Source organism: Halichoerus grypus, chromosome 9 (genome assembly GCF_964656455.1).
Source record: "Halichoerus grypus chromosome 9, mHalGry1.hap1.1, whole genome shotgun sequence".
NCBI lineage: Eukaryota > Metazoa > Chordata > Mammalia > Carnivora > Phocidae > Halichoerus > Halichoerus grypus.
Genome location: NC_135720.1, coordinates 143,411,871 through 143,433,801, shown reverse-complemented (window position 1 = coordinate 143,433,801; position 21,931 = coordinate 143,411,871). Strand labels below are relative to the sequence as shown.

The 21,931-nt window shown below is 39.9% G+C and overlaps 1 protein-coding gene and 1 pseudogene across 1 annotated transcript; one reads left to right on the top strand and one right to left on the bottom strand.

Annotated features, from left to right (window-relative positions):
• Positions 1 to 5,947: 5,947 nt before the first annotated feature.
• LOC144379133 (olfactory receptor 2B8) lies at positions 5,948 to 7,009 on the top strand. Its single transcript, XM_078055824.1, has one exon. The coding sequence runs from the start codon at positions 6,071 to 6,073 to the stop codon at positions 7,007 to 7,009; it is 939 nt and encodes a 312-aa protein (XP_077911950.1). The 5' UTR covers positions 5,948 to 6,070.
• A 13,342-nt stretch (positions 7,010 to 20,351) lies between these two features.
• Positions 20,352 to 21,326, bottom strand: LOC144378941 (olfactory receptor 2B8-like; annotated as a pseudogene).
• Positions 21,327 to 21,931: the final 605 nt, after the last annotated feature.

Genomic DNA, 21,931 nt, shown 5'->3' with positions numbered 1-21,931 from the left:
GGAACTTAAATGCAAAGACTAGTTGAAATTAAATAAATCATGTGTGTTTTATTAAAAAGAGATGATTTTTTAAACTGTTTGAATATGTCATTAAAACCTATCAATATAAACTGAACAGTGTTCTAGACGATTTGAGATTTTGTTTTCCCTTTGCTGTATTAGAAGTTTGGTAGAATTTGGTTGCCTTCTTTTATAATCACGGTAAAGATAAGAATGTGCCTAAATATTAACACTGTGATCCCACCTACGGTGGTTATGAATGAAATTAAATTAAGAATTTATTCACATATTTACATTTAAAATTAAGTGAATTGACTGTTATCTATTTATATGTAAATATTTGAACAGTTGTGAGGATAAAAATTTTAGGTGTTTTGTAAAACCTGTAGGTCATTTACAGATGAGAGCCAAGGCGGTTGGGGAGATCTAGGGAGTTATTCGTCCTCTGTGAAATATATGAAATAACAAAAGAGACAGATGAGGTTTCCTCTGGCTTTGTCCTTGATCATCCTTCTCCCTGAGGACTGCCATCTCTGGACCGCTCAGTGACAGGGGCTCATTAACAGTGTGGGCATCTGCTCCCCAGAGACGTCAGCCAGGGAAACATATTTGGTTCTCAGTGCCAGCCCAGCCACAGCTGAGCATCACAGCACCCTCTCCTGTGCTCATAAGGGTCTCCCTGTCGTACAGGTAGGTCATCGTATTTGGGAAACCATAGTGAGTTTGCAAGGGACTTCACCTCCTACCTCCTAGAGGCAAAGTGTTGATCTCTGTCCACCTGAAGACTCATGAAGTCATCGTGAGAAAGCATCCTTTCGCTCAGGAAAAATCTTTGGATAACCCAGTGCTGGTATAGTCAACCTTTGCATTTACTGCATGCAACTGATTCTACATGTCCAAGGGCCAATCCCCAGGACTGTCTGTAGGCAGTGACTTGGAAGGGAGGTAGGGAAATAGCTTAGAACCCACAGAGAGGGTGAACAAAGGTGAGTGAAATGGAACTCAGTCTGTGTGGTGCTTTAGGAATTGGAAGTTAGTTTATTTTCAGTTGCAATTGTTCTTGAAAGAGAAGAGCTCTATTTTTTTACATATATGGTCCACAGTCTAAAGGAAGACTGTGGAAAGTCACCAAACATAGGAACTAAGTTTAGTTGTTCATTATAGACTCCACCAAGTCATTCCCAGACATTTTATTCTACTGTAGTACATTCATTATGCCTGTGTATGCACATGTAGAAAATAATTTAAACATGTGTATATCAGTGGTAATAAAATATGCCCTCTATGCATATGTGTGAAAATATTAGACTATATGCTTCCATGCTTTCCCTTTAGTCCTTATTGCCTGTGAAATTAGACAATATTTGTTCTCAATGCTTACTCAGTGCCAGTAGTTATACCTTCTAAAGTCTCATTTTCTCACTAATAGGTTACCAAAATATCTAAAATATGTATGGAGTTTAAAAATGCTATGTTGTTTGATTTCACTCATATTTGGAATTTAAGAAACAAAACAGATGAACTTATGGGAAAGGGAAAAAGTAGAGACACTAACCATAAGAGAATCTTAACCGTAGAGAACAAAGTGAGGGTTTATGGAGGGTGTGGGTGGGGGAAGGGACATTAGGAGGCCACTTACGTTGAGCACTGGATGTTATATGTAAGTGATGAATCACTAAACTCTAGTCCTAAAACCAATATTACACTATATAATAACTAACTAGAATTTAAATAAAAATTTGAAAAGCAAAATAAAAATGCTATGTTGAAAATTACAACAGAGAAATTCCATTTTGGGAATATTTTGTCAATGCATCTTTATGTTGACTTTATTGTTAACAAGAAATGATGATATTTCGAGAGTACAAATACCAATCTGCAGAAGAAAAGGTAGGAAGAAACCTGAACGTTTAGTTAATGGATGAAGGTGTGTGTGTGTGTGTGTGTGTGTGTGTGTGTGTGTGTGTGATTGCACTGAGGTGATGTGTAAGGTACACTGGGTTCCATCCTTCTATCCTTGCCCAGGATCCTGAATGGACTCTTGTATGAATGCTGTTGGTGACCTGCTCAGATGCTCTCTACCTGGCTGCTGATCCAATCCACTCCCTATGTGTTAGGAATATGGGCTGCAAGGTTCACAGCCATTTCCTTCTTCAGAGATTTGCCCTCAAGTGAAAGGGAGCCACTTTGCCAGGTGGTCCCAGGAACAGGATGGGGGCAGCTCACAACCAGTGACAGACTCATGGGATAAACAAAAGGCTGCCAATGTCAAGGCAGGACTAAATCTGATGCAATTCATGCTCCAGAGCTGTGCTGTCCAATACAGAAGTAAGTAGCCACAGGAAGTCATTTAAATTTAAATTAATTAAAATTAAATAAAATACAAAATTCAGTTTCTCAGTGAGGCCATTTTAAATGCTCAGGTAGTGACATGTGGATATGGCTATTATATCAGACAGCGAGGACTGAGTATTTCTACCAGCACAGATGGACACTTATATGGGAGAGTTCTGCTCTAGTTTCTTATGGGATCAGGCTCATGCCATATTCCACTTGAGACCACATCCCTGCTTAGCAACGTTCTCTGCTCTGTTTTGCTTCCCTCACCCCCTTTATCCTGAGAGCATTCCCTGAACAAACAACATGCAGTGGAAATCCTACTTGATCCTCTTCTCCCATGGAACCTGGTGGAAAGCACTGTCCATGTTCATTAGAACTGTCATTTCCATGTTGTGATAGCTGCATTCCCCCTCATTAGCTTATCCTGCATTGCCGTCGAGGGCCTGTTCTAGTGTATCTGGGGTCAGCTCAGACCTAGGGGACAGGTGCATTATTAAAGGAATAGCGATTAATTCCTACCACTGCCAACACTATTTCAGGATTCATTCAGGAACTGGATAGGGCGGGTTTGTATGTCAGCTTTATCAGTGACTGTTATATATTTGAAATATCTTCAGTACAGACATTTTCTTGAGATCTTTGAGCTTTAAAATGTGTAGTTTGCATGCTGAGCATCTGGTTTTCTGGAAATATCTACTCTTCCACTTAAACTTTTAGACGTATATGCCAGCGTGGAACATTTATGGTAATGGCTCCTTCAGCTTCCACGTGTCTATACTAAACATTTAACCTCTTTCATTTGATGTCTGTTCTCTTAATTTTTACCATAGAATTGTACTTTTGTGAGATGTCATTTCCCACTATATTGTTTTTTAGATGGCAATTATTACATAGAATGCCATTGTTTTTGTTTTGTAGAATCTATTTATTTTTATTTTATCTAATAACGTTTTTCTCTCTCAGTATATAACCTGTGCCTTTTTCAAGTATTTATTGTTTTGTTTTGTATGCATAGTAATAATTTATGTGTGGATTTGTAACTGGATTTTCCTGGAACATATCATATCATGGTACTTGCTAGAGACACCATTCTGTGCTCCTTACCTGGGACGGATGTGTTTACTATTTCCAGCCAGTATTATTTACATACTTTGTCTAAGAGGAATCAATCTCTCTTACTGCATTCAGTCATTTGATACCTACATACATATAGATGATGGTTTTTAGACGACTTACACAAGTCTTTAAATGTGGTAAGAAGTAGATGAAATGAAATTTCTCATTTAACCTTAGTCTAAATATATCCTTTCTCTGGGAAGATTGTGTGCTGTGGTGTTGCCCACAGATGGGAGAGGGATGAATGCTGAGTAGAGGAGGTGGAAGAGAAGAAAGTGACCCAGATCAGCAGAACATACTGTTGAGATCAGGAGAATGCATTATGCAGCCTGATCTTTCTCATATCCAGTGTTACTCAAGTATAATAATTTTCCTGAATTCAATGCTAAAAAAAAAAAAAAAAGATGGTAGACTATGACAAGAGTATTCTAGTTCCCTCCCAGTGTGCTCTCCAGGAAGACATTGGAAACAATTGTAACATTCAGAGACAATCACATTCTTTTTTCTCTTTTAGTGGGCATCTCCTTTGCCTGATATTTAATTTTTTAACTTAAAATCATATTCATTTTTATACCTGTCAGATAGAAGCCATTCAGCATTCTTTATATATATGTATACACACATACACATACATATATAATCCAGAAAAGAAGGAAATCATTTGTACAGTTCAGCTCACCAGAGTTTTATCTTCTCTTACCTGCCTTCTTAGTCCTTACTGTTAGGATAATATTAAAATATATCATTATTTATTCTGATGATACAATATGATATTGGTGTTTTCCTTGGATGAGTTAGCATTTCACTTTTGTCCTCCTTACTTTGGTGAGTAATTCCTTTATTAGACACCTTTAAAACACCAGCAATTGATTTCAGATAATTTATCTATATTTGTGTGTGTGTACATGAGACTGACCCGTGGTTTGTTTTTATTCGCTCTTCTGAGCAGGTGTGAGTCTGGGCACATTCCCTGTTGTTGCACATTTACACCATCTCAGATAGTTTTATAATTAATTCCATTAAGAAATTTTTTGTGCATAGATTCTTTTTGTGGATACCACTGAATGCATCTCCACAGGAAATCCAAGGAAGTATAAAATAGTGTGAAATCTTATATTCTCTATTCCGATATCTTAAATATTTATTTTATGCCAGTTTTGTCCCAATTTCTTTCACACACCAATGGGTCTACCCTGAAACCTGATTCAGATTTTTAGTCTTAGAAGAACTAAAAACGTACTGTATGCCTCACCATTTGAACGAGATAGAACTGAAATGCTCATTTTCTGATGCCTCTTTGGTTGGTTTTTAAGGATGCTTCTTCAGTACTAAGCAGCTGGATGAACAGGGTCATCAGACTCACCTGAGAGCTGGCAACGTGTCTGGTTCAGCATCATTAACTCTGCTGCAAGATAGCTTCCAGAAGTTAATAATTAACCTAATGTCAATGGATGTCTGAGATTTTATATAATACCAACATATCCTTTTTTATGACTTTCTGTGTAGTACTTAAAGATTTCCACCATAGTGCTTTTACCTGTCATTGCTTTGAGAATATATTTGTCCTTATCTCTATGTATTTATCTATTTAACTATTTTATCATAGGGAGTCATGTAAAGCATTACACTTTGTTCATAGATTACACAGTTGGGTAGCTTTTTAAAATGTTTATTCTGAGTAGAATGTTGATAGTGGATAATCCTACCTTTTTCAGGTATTTCATGTGCTCTGGTTGGTAATGTGTGGAGCAGAAATCTGCAGATGGAAGAGGAAATTCATGGCCAGTGGATTTTAGAGTTCTGATTCCACCTGACTATGCAAGGCCAAGGAATTTTCAGAGTTCCGGTTATATTGGTATGGTGATTTTAAGCATTGTTAGGGCAAAAGTTAAGCACTGTAATTGAATGGTGATGTTTTCAGGTTCTCTCTGATTGTTTAGTGGTTTTATACCATACAAAAAAATCTCCACAGATGTGTAGCTTTCATAAATATAGTATCTTAGAGAGTTAATTCTGACACAATGTTTATATGCAGAACTATTAGTGATATTTTGAATGTAATTGAATTATTTGTATAAGTACATTCTAGGTCTTAAATTCCTATATCTGAATGCATTTTCAAGTTTATTTTGTATTATATTCTATTGCATGTGAGGTGTGTACAAATCCAGTTGTGTACAATCATGAGAAACACATTTACAATAACGTCTCTCCCTCTGTCTGCATCTCTTTCTGATACTTTCTGATTGTTCTCCCTCTTTTTCCCTTATCCCCATTCTCTCTAAAGTGTATGTACATACTTCTAGTACTTTAAGTCTCTTTAAACTCAGACTGAAAGATCTTGCATACCTATGACTGATGCCAACACAAGGTCCATTATTTCATTTTTCTTATATTACATATTAATGATTTACTTTTCATGATAATGTGGAACTAAATTGGTATAGCTATCTCAATTTCAATCATTTATTGAAATAGTTACGTGTAATATCCCATGGCCATGTCTTATAACATGATAGATTCACCTCCCCAGCAACTTTTTTGTTTTTTAAGATTTCTTTTAAAAATTACTAAATGCTTGGTCCTGACAGCAGGAAACATGTGCTAACAGAGGATGGAACAGAAAAATGGCAGTTCTTTCACTGGGTTTATCCTGCTGGGTTTCTCTGACCGGCCTCAACTGGAGCTAGTCCTCTTTGTGGTTCTTCTGGTCTTCTATCTGTTCACTCTGCTGGGAAACACCACCATCATTGCCTTGTCCCACCTGGACCCACATCTTCACACTCCCATGTACTTTTTCCTCTCCAACCTAAGCTTTCTGGACCTGTGTTACACGACCAGCACTGTCCCGCAGCTCCTGGTTCATCTCAGGGGAGCTGACAAGTCTATCTCCTTTGGTGGCTGTGTGGCTCAGCTCTTCATTTCTCTAGGGTTAGGATCCACAGAATGCATTCTCTTAGGGGTCATGGCATTAGACCGCTATGCAGCCATCTGCAGGCCCCTGCAGTACACAGTGATCATGCACCCCCGTCTCTGTGCCCTCATGGCTTCTGCATCGTGGTTCATTGGTTTTGCCAACTCCTTATTGCAGACAGTGCTCATCTTCCTTTTACCACTTTGTGGAAGAAATAAAATAGACCACTTCCTTTGTGAGGTCCCCCCACTGCTCAAGCTTGCCTGTGTTGACACCACTGTGAATGAGTCTGAGCTCTTCTTTGTCAGTGTGATCATTCTCCTCATACCTGTGGCATTAATCATCTTCTCCTATGGTCGGATTGTCAGGGCAGTCTTAAGAATAAAGTCATCTGCAGGGCAGAGGAAAGCGTTTGGGACATGTGGGTCCCACATCACAGTGGTCTCCCTGTTCTATGGCACGGCCATCTACGCTTACCTCCAGCCCAGCAACAACTACTCCCAGGATCAGGGCAAGTTCATTTCTCTGTTCTACACCATCGTCACCCCCATGGTCAACCCTGTCATATATACACTGAGGAACAAGGATGTGACGGGAGCAATGAAGAAGGTGCTTTGGAGGGGCCACGGCTCCAGATGACTGGGTGGGAAGACTCTTTGATGGAAGACTTTAACTGCCAGAGTTTTTAAGATGATGGTGTCCACCCCATATCATCTAAATGTTCCTCTGACATCTCTCAAGGGAAATTCCTACCTGATGCTTGAATGCAAGTGAGTGCTCAAAATCTAAGTTCATGGATTCATGAGGCCTCCAGAGATGCTGCCTTAGTGTTTCTAGAGCATCTGCATCCTATTCTCATTTTAAAAAAGCTCCACAGGTTTTTCATATTTCCCCCTCATTTGGGAACACTATTCCATTCCTTCGTGCAAGAAGACACGCACATACCATAAAGTCATAGGGAAAATAAGAATACAAATGACTAAAACACTGTAAGAAATATTAACCTTGTGGCATTTTTCTAGGAAACTGTTGGAGGCATGTCACTTATTCTTGCGTTGTGATCATGGCTCTATTACGAGGTCCGTAGGTTGACTGTATCACAGCTTTTTCATAGAAGTAGGTGGGCAACTGCGGGAAAAACAAACTTTTAGCTCAGAGAAAAACCTATTAACATCAATCCTGATAAATCCATTCAGAAAGCAGGCCCTAGTATGACGACACCAGTGTGACGTGGTTTTATGTAACCTTCAAGTCACAGACGTAGAGGGTGTGATGCATTACCGCCAGGGACAGTGGGGGCACCGGCTGGTGATACGGCAGGGGTGCTGATGTGTAAGTCTGCGCATGGCCGGAGAAGCACAACGGGAGGTCTGCGAGCTGTTTCTTTTAAGCTTGTGAGCCACCTTGTTAGTTAAAAATGACTGTTGAGGACAGTGTCATATCTGAACAGTACATGACACAAGTCCTATTTTATATTTGATCTATTTTACCTACAGCAATGCAGCAGAAGTTCCAAAGGGTAAAATACATTTAGATCCTCTCTTCATGCCATTTTATAAATTCTTTGATCCAGGCGGCAACTGATCAATGCTTTTGTATCTCACATCTACCAAGAGCCCCATATATTTCCATGCAGTAACATACTATACAAATATAGGAAATGACCACGATGTCACAAGAAATGCCATGCTCTGTGGAGCTTGCTTAAATGTAAAGGATGAATAAAATGTATATTAATTATTAAACATCTCCATATGTCTAAACTTTACAAATAGCCATCTCGTTATGAACTGTCATACAATTCTGAATTAGGAGTAATAAATATAAATATAAACATCGCAGAACAATTGAATCTGACATTGTAGTCCTTCAATCTTAACTTAAGTTTGCACGTAAGTGTGTTTTGGGGTACGGGTCTGGGTTTTTGTATATGTGTGTTGTCACAAACAGTGTATTTTCCCACGGAGGCTGGAGCTTTGGCAATGCCATCTTCATAGGAATGTTTCTGAGTTTTGGTAGGTTTTCCCAACATGTAGCCCAGTGCAGGTAAATGTGTTTGTGTCTTGGACTGGACACATATACATAACAAGTGTACTTACTGTTCCCTATCCTGACAGCTAGCTAGCATCCTCCAGGGCCTTGAACCCCCTGAGCTGCTCATGCTCATGACAAGTGATCTTTGTATAGAGACAGCATGTGGAGGCTGGAAATGCCAGCCAGGGGAGATTATGCACACGGTCAGGTTCTCTCCGCATCTCTAGAAGCATCACAGTGTTCCCACTTGAACACCTGGGATATAGCTTGACACCATAGTGATGTTTCATATATGCCAGTAGAAAAATAGTTTTGTAATACTGTTTATCCCCAATGGTGACAAATTTCCCACTCTCCATTATGTTTCAACCACATCCTGACAGTTATATCAAAATGGTCACTTTAAAATCCCTCAGATGAACTCTCTTTGGTGCAAAAACCCTCCAGGTCTCATGAAACCACACAGCCTATTGTTCTGTGTGAGCATCTACTTCTCTGCTCTTAAGGACACACAGAGCCCTGGGGTGAAACAGATTTATTTCATTTAATGAATGTTTGAATGGCATTTGGATGTTTCTGTTACATGGGAATAAATTATAGAGAACAAAGTTCTCTGGGATCCATGCTAAAATAAAAAAAATTATTTGAAAGTCCAAACACAAGTTCACAATTGTTCCATAACATTTTTCTAATGTTAGGAATCTGCCTCCCCACACACTCCATGCTTTGTCTACAACAGATTCCAGGTTGTGTAAATTGTCACCAATATTATTTGAACTGTTTCCTTTTGAATTTTCATCAATAACTGTGGCATGACTGTGGGATTGTATCCAAGGCTTAGCTAAATTATTTTATTCCATCCGTCTTTAACATCCGGCTGTCAGGACAATCATTATGCTCTAGCTCTTCTTCCAGCTCTTTTGCTTTCTGAGGAACGCAGGGTGCATATCATCAGCTCAGGTAATGGGTGATTGCAGAGACCCAAAATCTCCAACTTGCATGAAACACAATTCCTTTTTTTGTTTCAACTGTTTTTGTTGGTTTGAAATTACTTTATATATTTTATTTTAGCTTTTTAATGAAGTTTTTATTTCCATTAAAGTATAGTTAACATACAGTATATTATTAATTTCAGGTCTACAGTATAATATTTCAACAATTCCATACAACACCCAGTGCTCAATTTAAGTGCCCTCCTTCATCCCCATCACTTAGTTCACCCATCCCCCCCCTATGTTGTTCTATATAGTTGTCCTGTTTCTTGGTTTGTCTTTCTCTCTCTTTTCTTCCTTTCCTCATTTGTTTTGTTTCTTAAATCCACAAATGAAATCATATGGTATTTATCTTCCTCTGACTGACTTATTTCACTTAGCATAATACTCTCTAGCTCCATCCATGACGTTCCAAATGGCAAGAATTCATTCTTCTTTATGACTAATATTCCATTGTGTGTGTGTGTGTGTGTGTGTGTGTGTGTATACATATATATATCACATCTTCTTTATCCAGTCATCTATTGATGCACTCATGAGTTCCTTCCATAGTTTGGTTATTGTAAATAATGCTGCTATAAACATAGTGGTGCATGTATCCATTTGAAAGATCTTTTTTTAGGTAAATACCCAGTAGTGCATTACCTGATGTTAGGTTTGTTCTATATTTGACTTTTTGAGGAACCTCCATACTCTTTTCCACAGTGGCTGCACCAGTTTGCATTCCCACCAACAGTGCAGGAGGGTTCTTTTTTCTCCACATCCTCACTGACACTTTCTTCTCGTGTTTTTGATTTTAGCCATTCTGACAAGTGTGAGGTGATATCTCCTTGTGGTTTTCATTTTCATTTCTCTGAAGAACTGTGATGTTGAGCATCTTTTCTGTATCTATTGAGATCTGTATGTCTTCTTTGCAGAAATGCCTGTTCATGTCTTCTGCCCATTTTAAAAATTGGATTATTTTGGTTTTTTGGGTGTTGTATATATAAGATCTTTACATATTTTGAATACTAACCCTTTATCAGATATGTCATTCATAAATATCTTCTCCTATTCCATAGACTTTCTTTTTGTTTTGAATCACAATTCTTTTTTTCCTAAAAACTGTTTTGAAGTTACTTTATTATCTTTTAATTTTTAATTCCAGTATAGTTAACAGAGTGCTATACTAGTTTCAGGTGTATAATATACTGATTCCACACTTACGTCATCACAAATTTACTCTTTGTTTGCCGTCACCTATGTAACCCATCCCCCCACCATCTCTACTGTAGTACAAGTCAGCACAGAGAGGCTTGGGGGATTCTCAGATTATGTGTCCCTACCTTCGTAGGCTGTTCTGGCTTTAGGACTGTCATTTGGTAGCATATCTGCAGTGTGTCGAGTGTAAGTTCTAAACAGACCCTCTACATCATGATGAAATTACTACTAGATCAGTAATCAGAGTACACCCACCCCTGTAAGACCCTCATGTATCTCATAGTCTGTGCATTTCATGGTTACTCTTTGCCAGAGTTCTGCTCTGTCCAGGCTCACTGAGGAGGGATGAACAGGTTATAGATCCCTGTGAACCCTTTCCTTTGCAGGTGACTTCTTTTAAGATGCTTGTTTTGTAACACAGGTGAGAGCTTCTTTCATCATTGTGGTATTGTAGCATATTTCAGACCTGGTCCTGCAGACTCTGGGAACCACTGTGTATGGAAATGTGGTTTGCTGGGAAGGTGGGCTCTGTGTAAATGCAGAAATGAGAGGATGAATTACTGTTGATCAGAGGGGTCAGGGGATGGGATCCCTGAGATGGCCTTAGGGACAGGACACTTGCTTTGGGGAGGGACACATTTCCTTCTTCCCTACCCCAGGGTTCAAATGGATACATGCACCACTATGTTTATAGCAGCATTATTTACAATAACCAAGCTATGGAAGCAGCTCATGAGTGCATCAATAGATGACTGGATAAAGAAGATGTGATATATATATGTGTGTATACACACACACACACACAATGGAATACTAGTCATAAAGAAGAATGAATTCTTGCCATTTGGAATTAAATGGAGTTTAATTAATGTTTTGGAATTAAATGGAGATGACAGAGAGTAACAGGAGAAAAAACCCAAAGTTTTATTACCTGCATGTGGAGGCCCAATAAAGTAATTGAGATTCAAAGAAATGATCAAGGCAGGCAGTTTTTATACCTTTAATACAGAGACAAGAAATGTGTGAGGAATTACAGGATAAAGAAAACAAGTGTTTGGGAGCTTTAGTTAGGAAGAAATTCTAAGTGGAATTTTTTTTTTTATGTTCAGTTAGCCACTGTACGGTACATCTTTGGTTTTTGATGTAGTGTTCGGTGATTCATTAGTTCCATATAACACCCAGTGCTCATCACAACACATGCCCTCCTTAATACCCATCAACTGGCTGCCCCATCCGCCCACCCCCCTCCCTTCTGAAACAGATTGTTTCCCGCAGTCCATAGTCTCTCATGGTTCGTCTCCCTCTATGATTTCTCCTCCTTCATTTTCCCTCCCTTCCCCTATCATCCTCCTAGATATTCCTTATATTCCACATATGAGTGAAACCATATGATAATTGTCTTTCTCTGATTGACTTATTTCACTTAGCATAATCCGCTCCAGGTCCTACTATATTGGTGCAAATGGTAGGTATTCATCCTTTCTGATGGCTGAGAAATATTCCATTGTATATATGGACCACATCTTCTTTACCCATTCATCTGTTGAAGGGCATCTCGGCTCCTTCCACAGTTTGGCTATTGTGGACATTGAGGCTATGAACATTGGGGTGCATGTGGCCTTTCTTTTCACTACATCTGTATCTTTGGGGTAAATACCTAGTAGTGCAATTGCTGGGTCATAGATTAGCTCTATCTTTAACATCTTGAGGAACCTCCATACTGTTTTCCAGAGTGGCTGTACCAGCTTACATTCCCAGCAACAGTGTAGGATGGTTCCCCTTTCTCCACATCCTTGCCAACCCTTGTTGTTCCCTGTCTTGTTAATTTTTGCCATTCTAACTGGTGTAAGGTAGTATTGTGGTTTTGATTTGTATTTCCCTGATGGCTAGTGATGTTGAACATTTTTTCATATGTCTGTTAGCCATTTGCATGTCTTCTTTGGAGAAGTGTATGTTCATGACTTCTGCTCATTTCTTAATTGATTATTTGTTTTTTGAGTGTTGAGTTTGAGAGGTTCTTTATAGATCTTGGATACCAGCCCATTATCTGTAATGTCATTTGCAAATATCTTCTCCCATTCCGTGGGATGCCTCTGAGTTTTGTTGACTATTTCCTTTGCTGTGCAAAAGATTTTTATCTTGATGAAGTCCCTAAAGTTCATTTTTGCTTTCGTTTCCCTTGCCTTTAGAGATGTGATTTGCAAGAAATCGTTGTGGCCGATGTTGAAGAGGTTACTGCCCATGTTCTCCTCTAGGATTTTGATGGATTCCTGTCTCACATTGAGTTCTTTCATCCATTTTGAGTTTATCTTTGTGTATGGTGTAAGAGAATGGTCCAGTTTCATTCTTCTGCATGTGGATGTCCAATTTTCCCAGCACCATTTATTGAAGAGACTCTTTTTTCCATTGGATATTCTTTCCTGCTTTGTCGAAGATTAATTGACCATAGAGTTGAGGGTCTATTTCTGGGCTCTCTAATCTCTTCCATGGTCTATGTGTCTGTTTTTGTGCCAACACCATGCTGTCTTGATGATCACAGCTTTGTAATAGAGCTTGGAGTCAGGCATTGTGATGTCCCCAGCTTTGGTTTTCATTTTCAACATTCCCCTGGTGATTCGGAGTCTTTTCTGGTTCCATACAAATTTTAGGATTGTTTGTTCCAGCTCTGTGAAAAGTGTTGATTGTATTTTGATAGGGATTGCATTGAAAGTGTAGATTGCTCTGGACAGCATAGACATTTTCACAATGTTTATCCTTCCAATCCATGAGCATGGAATGTTTTTCCATCTCTTTGTGTCTTCCTCAATTTCTTTCATAAGTGTCCTATAGTTTCTAGAGTATAGATTCTTAACCTCTTTGGTTAGGTTTATTCCTAGGTATCCTATGGTTTTTGGTGCTATTGTAAATGGACTCGATCCCCCAATTTCTTTTTCTTCAGTTACATTGTTAGTGTATAGAAAAGCAACTGATACCTGTGCAATTGATTTTGTGTCCTGACATGTTGCTGAATTGCTGTATGAGTTCTAGTAATTTGGGGGTGGAGTCTTTTAGGTTTTCCAAATAAAGTATCATGTCATCTGCGAAGAGAGAGAGTTTGACTTCTTCTTTGCCCATTTGAATGCCTTTTATTTCTTTTTGTTGTCTGATTGCTGAGGCTAAAACTTCTAGTACTATGTTGAACAAAAGTTGTAAGAGTCGGCATCCCTGTCATGGTCCTGACCTTAAGGGAAAAAGCTCTCGGTTTTTCCCCATTGAGAATGAATGAATAAAAATTTGTGGGCTTTTCATAGATAGCTTTTATGAAATTGAGGTGTGTTCCCTTTATCCCTATATTTTGAAGAGTTTTAATCAGGAAAAGATGCTATTTTGTCAAATGCTTTTTCTGCATCGATTGAGAGGATCATATGGTTCTTTTCTTTGCTTTTGTTAATGTGCTCTATCACGTTGATTGATTTGTGAATGTTGAACCACCCTTGCGTCCCAGGAATAAATCCCACCTGGTTGTGGTGGATAATCCTTTTAAGGTACTGTTGGATTCTATTGGCTAGGATCTTGTTGAGTATTTTGGCATCCATGTTCATCAGGGATATTGGTCTGTAATTCTCCTTTTTGATGGGGTCTTTGTCTGGTTTTGGGATCAGGGTAATGCTAGTCTCATAGAACAAATTTGGGAGTTTTCCTTCCATTTCTATGTTTTGAAACAGCTTCAGTAGAGTAGGTATCATTTCTTTTTAAATGTTTGATAGAATTCCCCTGGGAAGCCATCTGGCCCTGGACTTGTTTTTTGGGAGATTTTTGATTACTGTTTCAATTTCCTTGCTGGTTATTGGTCTGTTCAGATTGTCTATTTCTCCTGGTAGTTTATAAGTTTCCAGGAATGCATCCATTTCTCCCAGATTGCTTAATTTGTTGGCATATAGTTGCTGGTAATAATTTCTATTAATTATTTCTATATCCTTGTTATTAGTCATGATCTCTCTCCTATAATTAATGATTTTATTAATTTGGGTCCTTTCTCTTTTCTTTTGGATAAGTCTCACCAGAGGTTTATGGATCTTATTAATTCTTTCAGAGAACCAGCTTCTAGTTTCATTGGTCTCTTCTACTGTTTTTCTGGTTTCTATTTTATTGATTTCTGCTCTGATCTTTATTACTTATCTTCTCCTGTTTGGTTCAGGCTTTATTTGCTGTTCTTTCTCCAGTTCCTTTAGGTGTAAGGTGAGCTTGTGCATATGGGATTTTTCTACCTTTTTTTTTTTTTTGAGTTTTGAAGGTGATGGTTCTTTTTTTTTAATTTTATTATGTTATGTTAGTCACCATACAATACATCATTGGTTTTTGATATGGTGATCCACGATCCATTGTTTTTGTAGAATACCCAGTGCTCCATGCAGTACGTGCCCTCTTAATACCTTTTTGAGAGAGGCTTGGATGGCTATGTACTTCCCCTTCAGGACTGTCTTTGCAGTATCCTAATAGGTTTTGGACAGTTGTGTTATCATTCTCATTAGTTTCCATGAATTTTTTAAGTTCTTCTTTAATTTCTTGTTGACCCAATCATTCTTTACCAGGATGCACTTCAATGTCCAAGTGTTTGAGTTCCTTCCAATTTTTTTTCTTGTGGTTGAGTTCCAGTTTCAAAGCATTGTGGTCTGATAACATGCAGGGAATAATCTCTATCTTTTGGTATTGGTTGAGACCTGATTTGTGATCCAGATGTGGTCTATTCTGGAGAAAGTTCCACGTGCACTTGAGAAGAATGAGTATTCTGTTGTTTTAGCATGCAATATTCTGTATATATCTATGAAGTACATCTGGTCCCATGTGTCCTTCACAGGTCTTGTTTCTTTGTTTATCTTCTGCTTAGATGATCTGTCCATTGCTGAGAGAGGAGTGTTGAAGTCTCCTACTATTAATGTATTATTATCAATATGTTTCTTTATTTTGGTTATTAATTTGTTTATATAATTGGCTGCTCCCACGTTGGGGGCCTAGATGTTTACAATTGTTAAACCTTCTTGTTGTATAGACCCTTTAAGTATAATATAGTGTCCCTCCACGTCTCTTGTTACTGTCTTGGTTTAAAATCTAATTTGTATGATATGAGGATTGCTACCCCAGCTCTCTTTTGAGGTCCATTAGCCTGGTAAATGGTTCTCCATCCCCTCACTTTCAATCTGGAGATGTCTTTAGGATCAAAATGAGTCTCTTGTAGACAGTATATAGATAGGTCCTGTTTTTTAATCCAATCTGCATCCCTGTTTCATATGATAGGAGCATTTAACCCATTTACATTTAGAGTGACTACTGAAAGACATGAATTTAGTGCCATTGTATTGCCTGTAAAGTCCCTGTTTCTATAGATTTTCTGTTTCTTTCTGGTCTATGTGACTCTTGGGGTCTGTCTTCATTTATAGAAACCTCCTTAATATTTCTTTGAGGGCTGGCTTGGTGGTCACATATTCTTTCAGTTTCTGCCTGTCCTGAAAGCTCTTTATCGCTCTATCCATTCTGAAAGACACCCTTGCTGGATAAAGTATTCTTGGCTGCATGTTCTTCTCATTTAGTACCCTGAATATGTATTGCCAGCCACTTCTGGCTTGCCAGCTTTCTGTGGATAGGTCTGATGTTATTCTGATGTTACTCCCTCCATATGTAAGGAAGCTCCTCTCCCTGGCTATTCTCAGGAGTGTTTCCTTGGTTGTACAGTTTGCAAGCTTCACTGTTATATGTCGAGGTGTTGATCTATACTTACTGAATTTGGGAGGGGTCCTCTCTGCCTCTTGGACTCGAATGCTGGTTTCCTTCCCCAGATTAGGGAAGTTCTGAGCTAGGATTTGCTCAAATATACCTTCTAGCCACCCCCCACCCCACCCCCTCAGGGATCCCAATAATTCTGACATTGGAACGTTTCATGGCATCATTAATCTGCAATCCTTTTCTCATGTGTTACTTGAAGCTTATCTCTGTTTTCCTCCACTTCCTTCTTTTCTATCAGCTTGTCTTGTGGATCACTAATTTGTTCTTCTGCCTCATTTACTCTGGCTGTTACAGTATCCAGTTTAGACTGCATCTCATTCATAACATTGTTTAGTTCGGCCTGATTAGATCTCATTTCTGCCCTTAGAGATTCTATATTGTCACTAATGCTTCTTTCAGGCCTAGCTATTGACTTCATGATTGCTCTCCTGAAGTCTATCTCTGACATTTTGCTTATATCCATATCCATTAGTTCTGTGGCAGATGACATTGTCTCTGTTTCTTTTCTTTGTTGAGGGTTCCTCCTCCTAGTCATTCTGCTGAGTGATGGCTGAGTGAATCAGCGGAGTCCAAAATATCAACAAGGACCCAAGCAAAATGCACCCTAGGAAAATCCAGAGTGGTCAGAAACTACCACCAAAAAAACAAAGCCAAAATGAAGCACATAAGAAAATTTATAAAAATTTTAAAAATGTTTAAAAGGGCGGGGAAGGGGAAGGGGGACTATAATCTCTCAGTGTGGACAAAGCAGGGTGTTTCAGTTGTTCCTGGGTGTATTTTGGTCTGTTTGTTAGAGGACACTATGTCCGAAAATTACAAGGAAAGTAAAACTTGTATATATATATAAAGGTAAAATTGGATAGGGAAAAAAGGACTACATTGAAGCATATATCTATAAAAAATATATAGGTGTGAAAAAGTACAAGTTAAAAAGCTACTGTGAAATATAAGTTTATATAATAAACATCTAGTTGAAATGAGGAAAAGGTAAAAAGAAAACACAGAGAAAAAACATGAAAGAATAAAAAGAAAAAGAGTTGTATCTGGAAAACAAACAAACAAAAACAAAAAAAACAAAAACAAGCCGGGAAGCAACGCCTGGAGCTCAATATACTCTTTTCCCCTGGTGTTAGGATTTTACAGTCTTATGGGGTCCATAGGGTTGTCATCTTCTTGTTCTTCCAGCCTGTCCTCTGGGGTAGCAGCCTGTCATGCTGATTCTCAGGCAACTCTGCGTGGGCGGAATTGCCCTGCCCCCTATAGGGGGGATGGGCTCAGTGGAAACTGGTCCTCTGTGTGGCTTTTCTTCCGCAGCTTTCTGCACCTCTTCAGAGTGTCAGAGCAAAAATGGCCACGCCCAAACCTCTGGCTGAGAGCAGAGAAATCGCAGTGTGCGTCTTCACTAAACCCTTCGGTACACATAGGCTCCGTTTCTATATGCGCCACGGAAAACCACAGCTTCCCACGGTGCGCACCCACAGGGACTCCCAGGTCGAACCAGGAGCCCGCCCGGGAGCGTCCCTGCCTTTTATGCTTCTAACTCCGCGAGCAGCGGCGGGCTCCCTCAAGCACACGCGCAGCTCCTGGATCCCGTCTGGGCGCTGCTCTGAAGCCCTTTCCCCGCCACTACCACTCTGCGAGGTTTTGCCCCATCCCGGCACATGCCCCTGATTTTTTCAGGCTGCCCAAGAGAAGAGCGATTCTCAACTGCCGGGGCTTGCAGTTTAAGGCCATCCAAGCTGAGAGAGCCTTCCTGGGCTCGCTGGCCCTACCTGCTTCCTGGCTGCACTGCTCAGGCACTCTGCCGGTCCAGGGAGCCCCCTTGGCTCTGAGGCTTCCCCTCTTCTGAGACCACAATGCTCTACGTAGAATTCTGCCTTTTCAGCTCCAGAGCCCCTTTCAGAGAGGGATGTCGCTCCCTGGAGCAGATTTCCAAGGGTTCCGCTTTTGTGCTGCGGTATTATATCACTTTCCAGGAGCCAGCTGATGGAGGCTCACTCCCCCTTCTGTTCATCTTCTGATATCTCTCAGTAGACACAACTCCCCACGTCGTACCTTGCAAAAAGCAGTCGCTTTTCTGCTTGTAGAGATCAATATATATACTCCTCATGCTGATTACGTGGGTGTTCAGAACGGCTTCCTAGATATCCAGCTAAATTCAGGGGACTGGTTGAAACAGGGTCCCTTTCTCCTCCGCCATCTTCGATTTGAGGGACTTTAAAGTGACTATTTGGGTATAACACTCAGGATGTGGTTGAAACATAATGGAGAGTGGGAAATTTGTCACCATCAGGGATAAACAGTATTACAAAACTGTTTTTCTACTGGCATACATGAAACATCACTATGGTGTCAAGCTATATCCCCGGTGTTCAAGTGGGAACATGTGATGCTGCTAGCGATGCAGAGAGAACCTGACCGTGTGCATAATCTCCCCTGGCTGGCATTTCCAGCCTCCACATGCTGTCTCTATACAAAGATCACTTGTCATGAGCATGACCAGCTCAGGGGGTTCAAGGCCCTGGAGGATGCTGGTTAGCTGTCAGGATAGGGAACAGTAAGTACACTTGTTATGTATATGTGTCCAGTCCAAGACACAAACACATTACCTACACTGGGCTACTTGTTGGGAAAACCTACCAAAACTCAGAAACATTTCTATGAAGATGGCATTGCCAAAGCTCCAGCCTCCGTGGGAAAATACACTGTTCGTGACAATACACATATACAAAAACCCAGATCCATACCCCAAAACACATTTATGTGCAAACTGAGCTTGAGTTAAGATTGAAGGGCTACAATGTCAGATTCAATTGTTCTGGGATGTTTATATTTATTACTCCTAATTCAGAATTGTATGACAGTTCATAACGAGATGGCTATTTGTAAAGTTTAGACATATGGAGATGTTTAATAATTAATATACATTTTATTCCATCCTTTACATTTAAGCAAGCTCCACAGAGCATGGCATTTCTTGTGACATCGTGGTCATTTCCTATATTTTTATACTATGTTACTGCATGGAAATATATGGGGCTCTTGGTAGATGTGAGATACAAAAGCATTGATCAGTTGACGTCTGGATCAAAGAATTTATAAAATGGCATGAAGAGAGGATCTAAATGTATTTTACCCTTTGGAACTTCTGCTGCATTGCTGTAGGTAAAATAGATCAAATATAAAATAGGACTTGTGTCATGTACTGTTCAGATATGACACTGTCCTCAACAGTCCTTTTTAACTCACAAGGTGGCTCACAAGCTTAAAAGAAACAGCTCGCAGACCTCCCGTTGTGCTTCTCCGGCCATGCGCAGACTTACACATCAGCACCCCTGCCGTATCACCAGCCGGTGCCCCCACTGTCCCTGGCGGTAATGCATCACACCCTCTATGTCTGTGACTTGAAGGTTACATAAAACCACGTCACACTGGTGTCGTCATACTAGGGCCTGATATCTGAATGGATTTATCAGGATCGATGTTAATAGGTTTTTCTCTGAGCTAAAAATTTGTTTTTCCCACAGTTGCCCACCTACTTCTATGAAAAAGCTGTGATACAGTCAACCTACGGACCTCGTAATAGAGCCATGATCACAATGCAAGAATAAGTGACATGCCTCCAACAGTTTCCTAGAAAAATGCCACAAGGTTAATATTTCTTACAGTGTTTTAGTCATTTGTATTCTTATTTTCCCTATGACTTTATGGTATGTGCGTGTCTTCTTGCACGAAGGAATGGAATAGTGTTCCCAAATGAGGGGGAAATATGAAAAACCTGTGGAGCTTTTTTAAAATGAGAATAGGATGCAGATGCTCTAGAAACACTAAGGCATCATCTCTGGAGGCCGCATGAATCCATGAACTTAGATTTTGAGCACTCACTTGCATTCAAGCATCAGGTAGGAATTTCCCTTGAGAGATGTCAGAGGAACATTTAGATGATATGGGGTGGACACCATCATCTTAAAAACTCTGGCAGTTAAAGTCTTCCATCATAGGGTCTTCCCTCCTAGGCATCTGGAGCCGTGGCCCCTCCAAAGCACCTTCTTCATTGCTCCCGTCACATCCTTGTTCCTCAGTGTATATATGACAGGGTTGACCATGGGGGTGACGATGGTGTAGAACAGAGAAATGAACTTGCCCTGATCCTGGGAGTAGTTGTTGCTGGGCTGGAGGTAAGCGTAGATGGCCGTGCCATAGAACAGGGAGACCACTGTGATGTGGGACCCACATGTCCCAAACGCTTTCCTCTGCCCTGCAGATGACTTTATTCTTAAGACTGCCCTGACAATCCAACCATAGGAGAAGATGATTAATGCCACAGGTATGAGGAGAATGATCACACCAACTAAGAAGAGCACAGACTCATTCACAGTGGTGTCAACACAGGCAAGCTTGAGCAGTGGGGGGACCTCACAAAGGAAGTGGTCTATTTTATTTCTTCCACAAAGTGGTAAAAGGAATGTGAGCACTGTATCCAATAAGGAGTTGGCAAAACCAATGAACCACGATGCAGAAGCCATGAGGGCACAGAGATGGGGGTGCATGATCACTGTGTATTGCAGGGGCCTGCATATGGCTGCATAGCGGTCCAATGCCATGACCCCTAAGAGAATGCATTCTGTGGATCCCAACCCTAGAGAAATGAAGAGCTGAGCCACACAGCCACCAAAGGAGATAGACTTGTCTGCTCCCCTGAGATGAACCAGGAGCTGCGGAACAGTGCTGGTCGTGTAACACAGGTCCAGAAAGCTTAGGTTGGAGAGGAAAAAGTACATGGGAGTGTGAAGATGTGGGTCCAGGTGGGACAAGGCAATGATGGTGGTGTTTCCCAGCAGAGTGAACAGATAGAAGACCAGAAGAACCACAAAGAGGACTAGCTCCAGTTGAGGCCGGTCAGAGAAACCCAGCAGGATAAACCCAGTGAAAGAACTGCCATTTTTCTGTTCCATCCTCTGTTAGCACATGTTTCCTGTCAGGACCAAGCATTTAGCAATTTTTAAAAGAAATCTTCAAGAAAATAAACATTTGGCGGCAAGGGGGGATGTGTGTGGATCTATCATGTTTAAAGTAAAGGCCATGGGATTTTATCAGTAACTATTTCAATAAGTGATTTACTCATTGAAATTGGCATAGCTTATACCAGTATAGGTCCACATTATCACACAAAGTAAATCATTATTATTTAATATAAGAAAAATCACATAATGGCCTTGGTGTACAAAAGGTCTTTCAGTCTGAGCTTAATGGTATGTAAAGTACTGTAAATATGTAGGTATATTTTTAAAAAATTAAAAAAAAATTTTAATGCAAAAGAAGCAGTCAACAAAACAAAGAGGCAACCCACAGAATGGGAGAAGATATTTGCAAATGACACTACAGATAAAGGGCTGATATCCAAGATCTATAAAGAACTTTTCAAACTCAACACCCAAAAAACAAATAATCAAGTCAAAAAATTGGCAGAAGACGTGAACAGACACTTGTCCAAAGAAGACACTGGATGTGGGAAAGATCAGGCTGCATAATTCATTCTCCCATTGATTCTCAAGAGTATTTTCTGCTGATCTGG

Coding starts and splice junctions, on each gene's coding strand:
- LOC144379133 (XM_078055824.1), top strand. CDS start 6,071: ATGGAACAGAAAAATGGCAGTTCTTTCACTGGGTTTATCCTGCTGGGT.